We start from the raw sequence: 13,312 nt of genomic DNA, 5'->3' as shown, positions 1-13,312 counted from the left end.
TATTAAATTCTTCCTTGGGTGTAAAAAAATATCCAGAACACCAACTTCTAATTTTTTCAACCAATAGTTCTAAAATTTTTTATTAATCTCTTTGTGTCTTAAATTTCTACTTTGTTGCTTAATTAAAAAAAAATATTGTTCAAGTTTTAATGTATTCTTTCTCTCTGTGGATGGAAGACATTTAGACATATAAAACAGCTTTAGCTTAAAACAACTTTAGCTGCTCATTTTAGTACAAGTTTTCTCTATTTTAAAAACCAAAGATATATGTGGCTAAAGTAAATATTTCATACTGGTCTCTTCTCAATTCTCCAGCTTCTCAACATTATACTGAGTTACTCTGGGTTAGGGTTAGATATTCTTTTCTTCTATAGCAAACTTTCTCTAGAGGGCTCAGTTGTATTTGTCCTTCATTCTCAAAGGGGAGCATGACATCAAGATGGTGACATGACTTGTAGTTGACTTTGATTTGAGTGAGAGAGGCTGTGCAAGGTCACCAACCTCACTTCTCCTACTGAACCATCTGGATATAGATTTATTTATTTATATATTTAGGCTTCTTTATCAAGAAGGCTGGAGATGGCTCAGGATGCAATGGGAGACCCTGCCCCTTTCAGGCTAAGGTCATATTCTCACTTTGAGTGACATACATCCATTCAATGAATAGGCTTCTTTAAATAGTTACTCAAAAGGCAGCCCTTTTTCATCAGGAAAAAAAAAATCAAATTAAGAGAAGAAGATCCTTAGGGTTCCTGGGTAAAACAGAATTTCAGTCCACTCTGTGCTAGACAGGTAGGGACTTGTGAGTGAAAAAAAAATGACTAACCAGCAACATACACTCTCAGTGGAGTCTTCAGCTTCCATTGATTCAGTTATTGTTCAACCCATATTTCTGTCCAGAATTCTACATTCAAATTATGAAACAGCCCCTGGTTGTTTAGGATTGAGTGTCCTGTAGGTTGCTCTAACTCAGAATGTCTAAAATAGAACCAATTATCTTTTCCTTCAAACTGACTCAACTTTTGAATTTTCTCATTAATCTTGAGGGTTTCACCAATCTGCCAGTCAGTCAAGTTCACAACTTATTGATTCCTTATTTAACTCTTCTTATGTATCCAATTAATAGACAGATCTCACCATTTCTCCCTCTACAATATGTCTTACATTTATCTCTAATTACACGACTCTGAGAACTCCTCTTACCTATCACTTGTACTATACTTACTTTTTGTACCAACAAGGTTAGTTTTTCCATAAAAGGAAACAAAGATGTTTCTTAGGCTTGATTGGTGAGAAGTAGTTCCAGTGTCTGTATACCTTCCCTTCTCCCAATATTTACAAAGAATTAGAAAAAAAATACCTTTTTTTCAGCATGACAGAGAACACAAAATTTAATATGTATCATTAGGATATTAAATCAGGATATATTAAATTAGAAAACCTCACAATGAAATGCATAAAAATGAAGAAAAAGCTTTTGACAAAATACAACTCTCATTCCTATTAAAAATATAGGAATAGTATAGGAATAAATGGAGTTTTCCTTAAAATGATAAACAATCAGTAAGTATTATATGTAGTGGAAATAAGTAATAAGTCTTCCCAGTAAGATCAAGGGTGAAGCAAGGAGGCCATTATTTTTCACCATTATTTTTCAATATTATACCAGAAATGCTAGCTAGAATAATAATAAGGCAAGAAAAAAATTAAAGAAATTAGAACAGACAATGAGGAAATAAAACTATCACTGTTTCTGAATCAGTGAAACACATTTGGTACACAGTTTCTGGGACAAGAAATCATTACTTGACAAAAATTGCTAAGAGAATGGAAAATAGTATGTCAGAAATTGGGCATGGACAACATTGCATACCATATGTCAAGATAAAGTTGAAATGGGTTTGTGAGCAGATTTTGGAAGGATGGAAACATATCTTCAGACATTTGGAAAAGGAAAGAATTAATGATCAAATGAGATAGAAAAAAATTTTTTGGAGGTAGATATAACTTTGATTACATTACATTAAAAAGGTTTTGCACAAACAAAACCAAGGTAGCCAAGATTATAACAAAATCAATAAACTGGAGGAAAATTTAAAGCAAGTTTCTCTGATAAAGGCCTCATTTCTCAAATGTAATAATGACTGAGTCATATTTATAGGGATAAGCAAGCAAGTCATTCAAAGGATATGAACAGGAAGTTTACAAAATAAAAAATCACTTGTTTAGTCATATAAAAATCCCATATTGATTAGAGAAATGCAAATTAAAACAACTTTTAAGTGCTATGTTATATGTAGCAAATTGGCTACTGTGATAGAAAAGGAAAATTACAGATGTGAAAAAACTGGTATACTAATAAGTTGTTGATAGAACTGTGAACTGATCCCAACTATCCTGGAGAACAATTTGGTACTATGCCTAAAGAGGTATAAAACTTTGAGTCAAAAATGTGACATTTAGTCCTATTTCCCAAACAGATCAAAGAATAAAAAAGAAAAAGGACTTCTAACAAACATACTTACAGCAATACTTTTTTTGTGGTGTCAAAGGACTGGAAATTAAGGGGATAAAATGATAGGATGGAAAAGATGAGATGTCTTTAAAAAAAATTGGAGATATCAAGGAAAAGTTTCATGCAAAAATGGGCATGATAAAAGACCAAAATGATAAGGATTCAAGCAGAATCAATTAGAAAAATATGGCAAGGCTACACAAAATAAGTATACAAGAAAGATCTCTACCTGACCCATAAGCACATACCCATGATAGTGTGGTGACTGATCTAGACTCAGATATCCTAAGAAATTACATCAAGTGGGTCTTTCTTAGGAAATATTTCTAACAAAAAGGCTAGTGGAGGTGATGTACTCCAGCTGAGCTACCTAAAACCCTAAAAGATTATGCTGTTAAAGTGCTGTACTTAATGTGCCAGGAAATTTAAAAACTTAACAGTTGCCACTGGATTGGAAAAGATCAGTTTATGTGGCAGTCCTAAAGAAGGTAGTGCTAGGGAATGTTCTAATCACCAAACAATTGCACTCGTATGCCAGCATAGTCATACTTAGGATTCTGTAAGCTAAGATTCAACTTAGTCAAAAATTACTGGAAGAGCATTGTTTTCAAAGGGGCAGAGGAAACAGAAACCACATTGCCAGCATTTACTGGACTATACAGGGATTTCAGAAAAACATCTACTTCTGCTTCACTGACTATGCTAAAGTGTTTGTGTAGATCACAGTGAAAAAAAAAAGTGCTATGTCCTCAAGGAGATGGGAGTGTTAGATCATCTTATTTAATGAGGAACCTGTATGAGGTCCATAAAGCAACAGTTAGAATAGAACATGAAACGACTGATTGTTTTAAGATTGGGAAAAGATCACAACTGTCAACTTATTTATTTAACTTATATGTAGAGTACATCATGTGAAATGCCAGGCTAGATGAATCAAAAGCTGGAATTAAGATTGCTGGGAAAAATATCAACAATCTCAGATATATAGATGATACCACAGAGAGTGAAGAGAAATTAAGAAACCACTTGATAGTGAAAGAAGAGAATGAAGTGTAATATTAAAAAACCTAAGATCTTGGCAACTGGTCCCATTGCTTCCTGGCAAAAAGAGGGAGAAGAAATGGAAGCTGTGTCAGTTTTTTGTTCTTGTTTTTTAGTATTGGCCTAAAAGACTACTGCAGCCGCAAAATGAAAAGATGCTTGATCCTTGAAAAGAAAGCTATGACATGTCTAGACAGCAGGTCAAAGTCCTAATTTTTCTAGTATCAATGTAAGAGTATAAGGAAAATTGAGCACTGCAGAATCATACCAATTATGAAGAAATCTTTTGAGAGTCCCTTGCATAGCAAGATTTAGTCAGTTATTACTCAAAGAAATTCAGGCTATTCATTGGAAGGTCAAATATTGAAGCTGAAGCTTAAATACACTGGGTACCTAATGAGAAGATGTGACTTATTGGAAAAGACCTTTATATTAGAAACATTGAAGGCAATAGAAAAAAGGGACAGTGAAGATAAGATGGATAGTGTCATGGAAAGAATAAATCTGAACAGACTTTGGACAGAGTTCAAAATACAGTGGAAAATAGAAGGACCTGGCCTGCCATGGTTCATGGGGTGTTGAAGAATCAGACATGACTGAACAATTGAAGAATAATACCTGTCGGGCAGAGCCAAGATGGCAGAGTAGAAACACACAAATACGCTAGCTCCGAACCCACAGCCTATGAAATATCTGTAGAAAAGAGCTGCCAATAAATTCGGGAGCAGGAGAAGCCACAGAACAGCGGAGCAGATAAGATTTCTGTTCCAGAGAGCCTGAAAACCTCTCGCAAAAGGTCCAACGCGCTGTGGATGTGGAGCCGAGCACAGCCCTGCCGCGGCTGCCCAGCGCTGAGAGGAGCAGATCCGAGCAGGCTTCAGGGACAGAATCTCCAGCAGCCGTGCGGGTCCCTCCACCCACAGGTGACAAGGGTCAGTGAGAGGGTCTCTTTGGCGGGTTGAGAGGGCCCATGAGTCAGGCCCCCTCGGGAGGCACCAGCGGAGGTTGGAGCAGACCGGGGCTCCCCAAACAGGCAGGAGCCCGGATCTATTGTTAAAGGTCTCTGCATAAACCCCCTGAGGGAACTGAGCCCCTCAACTTAATCTCACACTGAATAGCAGCCCTGCCCCCGCCCAAAGCCCTGGGGCTGGGAAGCAGCATTTGAGTCTCAGACCCCAAGCGCTGGCTGGGAGGATCCGGAGGCGAGGTGGGTGTGAGGAGAATATTCAGAGGTCAAGTCACTGGCTGGGGAAATGCCCAGAAAAGGGAAAAAAACCAAGACTATAGAGGGTTACTTTCTTGGTGAACAGGTTTTTCCTCCCCTCCTTTCTGATGAGCTGTGCTCACCATCAGGGAAAGACACGGAAGTCAGGGCTTCTGTATCCCAGCCCACTCAATGGGATCAGACCTGGGAAAAGCTCATAAAGAGCTCAGAAAATTTTGAAAATTATGTTAGAGAGGTGGAGGAAAAACTGGGAAGAGCAATGAAAGACATGCAAGCAAAGTATGAACAGCAGATCAGCACCCTGCTAAAGGAGACCCAAAAAAATGCTGAAGAAAATAACACCCTGAAAAATAGGCTAACTCAATTGTCAAAGGAGGTTCAAGAAGCCAATAAGGAAAAGAATGCTTTAAAAAGCAGAATTAGCCCAATGGAAAAGGAGATTCAAAAGCTCACTGAAGAAAATAGTTCTTTCAAAATTAGAATGGAACAGATGGAGGCTAATGACTTTGTGAGAAACCAAGAAATCACAAAACAAAACCAAAAGAATGAAAAAATGGAAGATAATGTGAAATATCTCATTGGGAAAACCAACTGACCTGGAAAATAGATCCAGGAGAGACAATTTAAAAATTATGGGCCTACCTGAAAGCCAGAATCAAAAAAAGAGCCTACACATCATCTTTCATGAAATTTTCAAGGAAAACTGCCCTAATATTCTAGAACCAGAAGACAAAATAAATATTGAAAGAATCCACCGATCACCACCTGAAAAAGATCCAAAAAGAGAAACTCCTAGAAATATTGTGGCCAAATTCCAGAGTTCCCAGGTCAAGGAGAAAATATTGCAAGCAGCTAGGAAAAAACAATTCAAGTATTATGGAAATACAATCCGGATAACACAAGATCTAGCAGCTTCTACATTAAGGGATCGAAGGGCATGGAATAGGATATTCCAGAAGTCAAAGGAACTAGGACTAAAACCCAGAATCACCTACCCAGCAAAACTGAGTATAATACTTCAGGGGGAAAATTGGTCTTTCAATGAAATAGAGGACTTTCAAGCATTCTTGATGAAAAGACCAGAGCTGAAAAGAAAATTTGACTTTCAAACACAAGAATGAAGAGAACTATGAAAAAGTGAACAGCAAGGAGACGTCATAAGGGACTTACTAAAGTTGAACTGTTTACATTCCTGCATGGAAAGACAATATTTGTAACTCTTGAAACTTTTCAGTATCTGGGTACTGGGTGGGATTACACACACACACATGCACATGCACACGCGCACACACATAGAGACAGAGTGCACAGAGTGAACTGAAGAGCATGGGCTCATATCTTAAAAAAATGAAATCAAGCAGTGAGAGAGAAATATATTGGGAGGAGAAAGGGAGAAATGGAATGGGGCAAATTATCTCTCATAAAAGAGGCAAGCAAAAGACTTTTTAGTGGAGGGAAAAAGAGGGGAGGTGAGAGAAAAACATGAATAAAGATAAAATGCACACTCATTTTGGTATGAAAACCTATCTTACAATACAGGAAAGTGGGGGAGAAGGGTGGCGGGGATGATGGAAGGGAGGGCACGGGGAGGAGGGTGCAATTTGAGGTCGACACTCACCGGGAGGGACAGGATCAAAAGAGAGAATAGAAGTAATGGAGGGAAATATAGTTAGTCTTATACAACATGACTATTATGGAAGTCATTTGCAAAACTACACAGATTTGGCCTATATTGAATTGCTTGCCTTACAAAGGCAGGGGGTGGGGAGGGAGGGAGGAAAAGAAGTTGGAAATCAAAGTTTTAGGAACAACTGTCGAGTACTGTTCTTGCCACTAGGAGATAAGAAATACAGGTAAAGGGGTATAGAAAGTTATTTGGCCCAACAGGACAGAGGAGAGGATGGAGACAAGGGCAGAGAGGAATGATGGAGGAGAGAGCGGAGTGGTGATGGGGGCAATTGGAATGCTTGGTGTTTTGGGGTGGGGGGAGGGGACAACGGGGGAGAAAATTTGGAACCCAAAATTCTGTGAAAATCAATGTTAAAAGTCAAATAAATAAATAAATTTAAAAAAATAAAATAAAATAGGGTAAAATAAAAAAAAGAATACCTGTCCACTTGGACTGGTTGAACAATTTGTAGTATATGATTGCTATTGTAGTGTATATTTTGCTTTTATAAGTTTCAGAAAAGCCTGGGAAGATTTATGTGAAGTGATGCAAAGTTAAGTGAGCAGAATCAAGACAATATTGTTTACAGTAATAATAGTGATATAATCAACTGCGAATGACTTCACTTTCAACAACCCAAGACAATTCTGAAGGACTTATGCTGAAAAATGTTGTCCATCTCCACAGAAAGAATTGATGATGGAGACTGAAGATAGGTCCAAGGAAATTTTTTTGACTTTCTTTTTTTTTGGTGTTTTCTTTTGCATATGGCTAATATGGAAATATTGTTTTGCATCCCTGTGCTCATATGATCTACATAAAATCATGTGCCTTCTGTACTTCAGGCAAGGGTAAGGAGGAAAGAAGAGAATATGGAACTAAGTAGTCCAAGGGAGGAAGCTGAGTTTTGATTTTGTTCAGTAAGTACTAAAACAATAATAGGTGACCTATTTTATGCTCTAATATAACATGAAGATTTATTTAGTACAATGAAACTATTCGATGAGGTTAATATTACTAATTCTGATGTTGAAATCTAATAGTTCAAATACTTTGAGAACTCTATGAATGAATGATAAACCACAAGAGATGTTACATGAATTATCCTCCCAATTTTAAAAATGAATTTTGATAAATTTTTACTGTTATTGTTACTTATATCCATCTCACATCTGTAGACTGCTTTCATTTGCTATAATGCTCTGCATACCTCCATTACTTATCAGCCACATCAAACTTTTAATTCCTAGCTTGAATTTACTCGTAATACTGATGTTACTTACAGCCTCTTTTTTTCAATGTAGAATAAACTGTTTTAAAGTATTTGAAATAATCAAACTTTTTATCTGACCTTTGAAAATTGTAGTTCAGCATTTTCAGTGCCTAGAGTTCTACCAAATGATTTACTTTACTACTAAATCAGAATTTATGTTCCTATCCTACTAAGTACAGTCTATATAGAGAAGCTACTGACTCAACATTAGCATAATCAAGCAATTTATAGTGCTTCTCTTTGATAAGTAAAATAGTAGAATCTGAAAAAAATTAAGAGTAAAATAATATATCATATTTAAAAAATAAACTGAAACAGACAGCTCTAGATTTAGAGTATCAATTCCACTTGACATATCTTCAAATAAATTAATACCATCTTAATTTAACTATGTCCTAAATAGTGTTTTAAAATGGATCAGTTTTAAATTCATCCATTTCCTACTAATAGTTTTCTAATGTAAAATCATTTTTTACTTGAAACTAAAATATTTGCATTTTGTACATTAGCTCAACATTAGTCTATAAATAAAGTAACCAAAATCATCCATTAAGCTAAATTAGATACAAGTACTAATTATCACTAATGTTAGGGAAACATCATCATCTTAGCAATGTTTGTAATATTTTTTATTATAAGTTTGGGTTTACATCAGCTGTTCTCTAAGATGTGTTCCTGGTTGACTAAAAATTCCAACAATAAGCTCTGAGGTTTCCTTAAAAAATTACCATCAATTGTCAATCTTGTAAAAACCAATTTAAAAATGTTAATACTGTTTATTTAGTATGGAAAACATTTTTAGCATTCTGAACATACAAAAAAAAATCAACAAAATGTTCCAAATATTAGGTACAGAATGTCTTAACTGCCATTGTTGTATTGTCTCTCTAGTTTTTTAAAAAAGCTTCCATTTTAAAACGACAGCATTTAACAACCACAACCAAAAAACCATTTTTCATGCCAGCTGATATACTAACCCCTTTGCAACATCAAGGAATGGCAGAAGACTGCTATTTCACTATATACAAAATGAAAACTTTGAGCTAGATGAACAATCTCATCGTATAAAGCTATTCTAACAGTGCATGCTTTAGGCCATGGCACCTAATGAAAGAGTGAAATTAATTTTCCCTTTCTAAAGTGTCATAATTCCAAATATTTGTGAGAAGAATTTGTCTACTACATATAAACACACACACAATATGCATATATATATGTATATGTTGTGTGTATGTATATGTGGGTGTATGTTTATATGGGTGTGTGGATATATTTACATATACCCCATCCTCTCCAAGATATACAGAGAGAGTGTAACTTTACATTCTGGGATTTCTAAACAATAACCATAATTAACACACACAAAATCTTGTTACTTTTTAAAATGTTTTGTTATAGCAACAGCAAAGTGCACAGAGAGAGGAAAACACTAAATTTCCTTTTTATTTTAAAAATGTTTGGAAATATGTACAACTTTGATACAGTTTAAAGGTGCTCATAACACCTATACCTGTAACATATAAACCAGGTAAAGTGTCTAGAACACTTGTTTCCAATTTTAAAAGTTAAATGGTACAAATATATTGACACTGTATCAATAAAGGTGCTTTAGTGTTTCCCCAACTCTATGGTATTTAAGACAAATAATATAGTTTTATTCATCATCTTCGTCATCTTCGTCATCTTCTTCTTCCTCTTCCTCCTCTTCCTCCTCTACCTTTTTCCGGGAAGCTTTAGCTGTTCCCTTTGCACTATCAAACTTTCCTTTGGACTTATAATCAGCAACATCCTGTTTGAGAAGTAATTAAAGAATTACCTGTCAAATAACCAGACAGAAATCTATGTAGAAAGTAATATGGATTCAATATTTAATTTAATATTTAGTAATATAATTAATGTTTTTTGTAGAATTAAAATGTTCAAACTAAAAATGCTTTTTCCATTGGGAAAAATATGGACTACTTCCAAGTTAAAAATGATGAAAAGAGTATTCAATAAATCAACAAGCATTTATTATGTGTTCAATGCTGTAGTAGGAATACTAAAACAAAAGTAAAACTACCCTTGCCTTCAAGAACTATATATTCAAAGGTTTTAAAGGTCAACAAAAACAAGAACTGAGATATGCTCATGAGATCTGGCAAAAACAGAGCTAATAACTTTAGAGAGAGAAGTCTTCATGGAATTGTAAGGTTGCAAGTGAGCAATACAAAAGTAAGCAGACATATGGAGTACAGCTAATTCTTTTGAAGGCAATTTAACTGCAAGAGGGATGTACAAAGTATTATTGAGTAGGTCTAGCAAGATATATATATATAGATAGTAAGAGATTTTTTTTACAGGATGAAGGGGATCAAGCTGTGTTTCTAGTAGGGAAGAAAGAATTTGGCAGGTTAGACAATGGAGGGAAGAGATACTAGAGAAAACATATGTTGTAGAAGCAGAATAGACTGAGAAAGGGCACTTCCTATAACATAGTGTTCTTGGGTATAGAAGGTAGAACCTCCTGGTAGAACCAGCAGCAGCAGCAGCAACAATGTTGGTTGGATCACAGATTCAAAGCAGGGTCTCCCTTCTAGCATCTATTCAAGCCTGCGGAGGAATAAGTAGGGCAAACATTCCTGTCCAAAGGGAAGGATACAGTTCTGCTCTGACCCTACAGAGTTCCCTAGCTGCCTGCTAAAGGGAGAGTCCAGCAACAGTCTATCTAGGCCAGGAGCTCACAACCAAGGGCAGCAATCACAGACTGTTCTAGATCTGGGGACACCAAAAGCTTGCAGATTCCAGGCCTGTCCTTCAGATCATGGCATAACAGATCTCTGAGAACCTAAGTGCAAAATGGAAATAGAAAGAATCCATTGGTCATTTCCTAAAAGAAAATCCAAGAAGCTACATGAGTAACAGCCAGAATCTAGAGTGTCCAGATCAACAAAAGACTATGCAAGCATCAAGGAAGCAACAATTCAAGTACTGAGGAACTGCAGTCAGGCTCACCACTACAAAAGAGCAGAGAATCTGAAATACAGTATTCCAGAAGGCAAAGGATGTGGATTTACAGCCAAGAAGAGCCTATACAGCAAAAATGACTGTTATAATGCTACATTTTCTGGTTGTGTGAGGTAGGCAAGGCAAGGGGAATGAACTTCTGATGAAACAGAGTATTTCAAGTACTCCTGATGAAAAAAACAGTTACACAGAAACTCTGAAATTGAAACTTAGGAGCTGAAATGTGAAAGATCAATAATCATTGCCTTGAGTGCCTTGAATTATAATCACTTATCAGCTGTAATTATCCATTTATAATATATATTATATATAATTTAGTATATTATATATATATATAAACAGAAATACTCATGGACATACATATAATTTGGTGAAGCAAATTATGTTTCAAGTGACATTAAGAAAAGCAGGAAGAGTAATTAATAATTAATAATTAAGTTTTCTGGAAAAAAAAAGCAAAAATAGATGTAATTAAAAGAGATCAGCACTATATTTGAACAAAACGTACCACAGAAAATTAATGTCAATACTGAATTGCAGAGCACACAAATACTTGAAGGGAAAGTTAAAATGAATTACAGTAGAAAATACAGTAAAATGGTACATTTTAAAATACAGTGAGGGACCTCAATTTACTTTTCTCAGGACTAGATGAATGCAAGAATAAAATAAACAATAAAAACTGAATACATTATAAAATTTAGAAAAATCAGAGCTATGGATAATACAGAATGGGAATACAAAAGGATATTTCTGTTTCTCAATTGCACATGCTAATTTACAGAAACTACTATAAATCTCACCAAAATGCAGAAACATTAAATTATTTTTAATGTCTATGAAGGAATAAAAATTGCTTTGAAAAAAGGTAAGAAAGTTGGGGCAGAGAATGGACTGAATGGAAAAGGAGTCAATGCAAATACTGGGCACTCACTGAATATTATCTCATTTTATTCTCAACACTGAGAAATAAGTGTTAATGTTATACCAATTTTATAGTTGAGGAAATGGAAATATACAGATTGGATGTGTGAACTCAAAGGTAAATTGTCTATATTTAAACAAGGACTTATGATATTCTCAACACAACTGCAGGTAGCAAATATAGAGGAAGAAATGTCAGATCCAAAGGGATCTTGACAGATTATAATAATCTTACAAAGTTAAATGGAAAATATCAAACTTGGACACAAAAATGTCAACATAAGTACAAGACATAAGAAATTGTTCTTCAAAGATTTACAGCAATCTTGATAATATATAAAGAGAGAAGAGGGAGTATTTCTTGGAATTTTCAATTACAGTCATCATAGTTTAAAAAGGACTCTGAAAGGCCTTAAAGCAATATCATATGAAGGAATTGCTGTATTAAACTTAGAAAAAAAAAGATAATTGGAGGGAAAAATGATAACATTTTTCAAGTATCTGAACCAGTGTCAAATGAGGAAAAGGACTCTAAGAAAGTTGTCAGGAAAAAAAGTTTCTTAAAAAGTATGTAGTGGTGTTCACCCTCACTTAAGTCTTTAAGCAAAATATGGGAATATTCTGTTGGTCCATTTAACTCTCAAATACTCAAATCATCAGGATAAAATAAAAATAAAAGGCATCAATAATTTTTTAAAAAGTATAAGAGCAAATGAAAGCAGGAGATGTGAAGGCCTGTCAATAACTAATGTAAAGAAGGTTTAGTACAATTGGCTGAACAGGAATGAAAAAGATAAATAATAATAAAGATAATTAATTAAGGGGTATTAGCTTAAGAAGGCAATGAAAGGATAAACAAAAGAGTAGAAAAATTTAAGGTTTCAATGAGACATAAGGCCAGATGTGACAGATGACAAGAAGATACTAATTTTTTTGGAAAATATGTTACAAGGTTATCTCATGATATTTAACTTACCTTTTCATACTTTTCCTTCAGTTTTGCTGCCTTATTGTTATATGGCTGCTTTTCACTGTCACTCAGATTATTCCACATCTCACCAAGTTTTTTTGCTACATCCCCAATGGATATTCCAGGATTTGTAGATTTTATCTTGGGGCGAAATTCTGAACAGAATAGGAAGAAGCCAGACCTTGGAGAAAGTCATAGATAATGATTTTAGTTATCTGACTCCTGACAAAATTTAAGATTTTTTTTTCTTTTTTAAAAACCCAGGTGATGTACAACTTAAAGGTTAATTTTAAGAGGCCCCAAATTTAAAGTAAAAAAATATATATATATTGGATTTCAGAGGATATTTTTCTGCGTATACTAAACTCTAAAGGTACAAAGCAAATTTTCCTTTCTGAGAAACATAAAAGTTATGTTTTCATAAGAGAACAAAAAAATAATTTAATATTTTCCTTGGAGAGAGAAGTTTTACTTACGGGGGCCGTTTGGGAGCATTAGGATCCTTTTTTTTTTTCCCTCCTTTAGCTGGTCCATAATCCTTCATCTCTCTGTCGTACCGCAACTTATCAGCCTTTGCCATTTCATCAAACTTGGATTTTTCCTTTCCAGACATATTCTTTAATTAAAAAAAAAATCAAAATTTAAAAAATTTCATTATTATTTTATCTAACCATTGTCTAAATTTGAAG

General features: G+C 34.8%; 1 protein-coding gene across 4 annotated transcripts in view; it reads right to left on the bottom strand.

The window, feature by feature from the left end:
* The window catches only part of LOC140517031 (high mobility group protein B3), a 37,023-nt gene that overhangs the window by 16,644 nt on the left and 7,067 nt on the right, over positions 1-13,312 (bottom strand). For 3 of the 4 annotated variants that reach the window (XM_072627893.1, XM_072627894.1, XM_072627895.1), the window contains exons 3-5: positions 13,100-13,239; positions 12,630-12,804; positions 8,336-9,512 (exon numbers count right to left, since the gene is read on the bottom strand). In XM_072627893.1, coding sequence (XP_072483994.1) covers positions 9,378-9,512; positions 12,630-12,804; positions 13,100-13,239 — 450 coding nt within the window. In that variant the 3' untranslated portion in view covers positions 8,336-9,377. Of the gene's footprint in view, positions 1-8,335; positions 9,513-12,629; positions 12,805-13,099; positions 13,240-13,312 lie in introns of those variants that run through there. The other variant, XM_072627896.1, reaches the window with a different exon arrangement.

Source organism: Notamacropus eugenii, unplaced genomic scaffold (assembly GCF_028372415.1).
Source record: "Notamacropus eugenii isolate mMacEug1 unplaced genomic scaffold, mMacEug1.pri_v2 scaffold_102, whole genome shotgun sequence".
In the NCBI taxonomy this organism is placed as follows: domain Eukaryota; kingdom Metazoa; phylum Chordata; class Mammalia; order Diprotodontia; family Macropodidae; genus Notamacropus; species Notamacropus eugenii.
The sequence above is the reverse complement of the archived record's forward strand: the minus strand, read 5'-3'. Positions and strand labels throughout refer to the sequence as shown.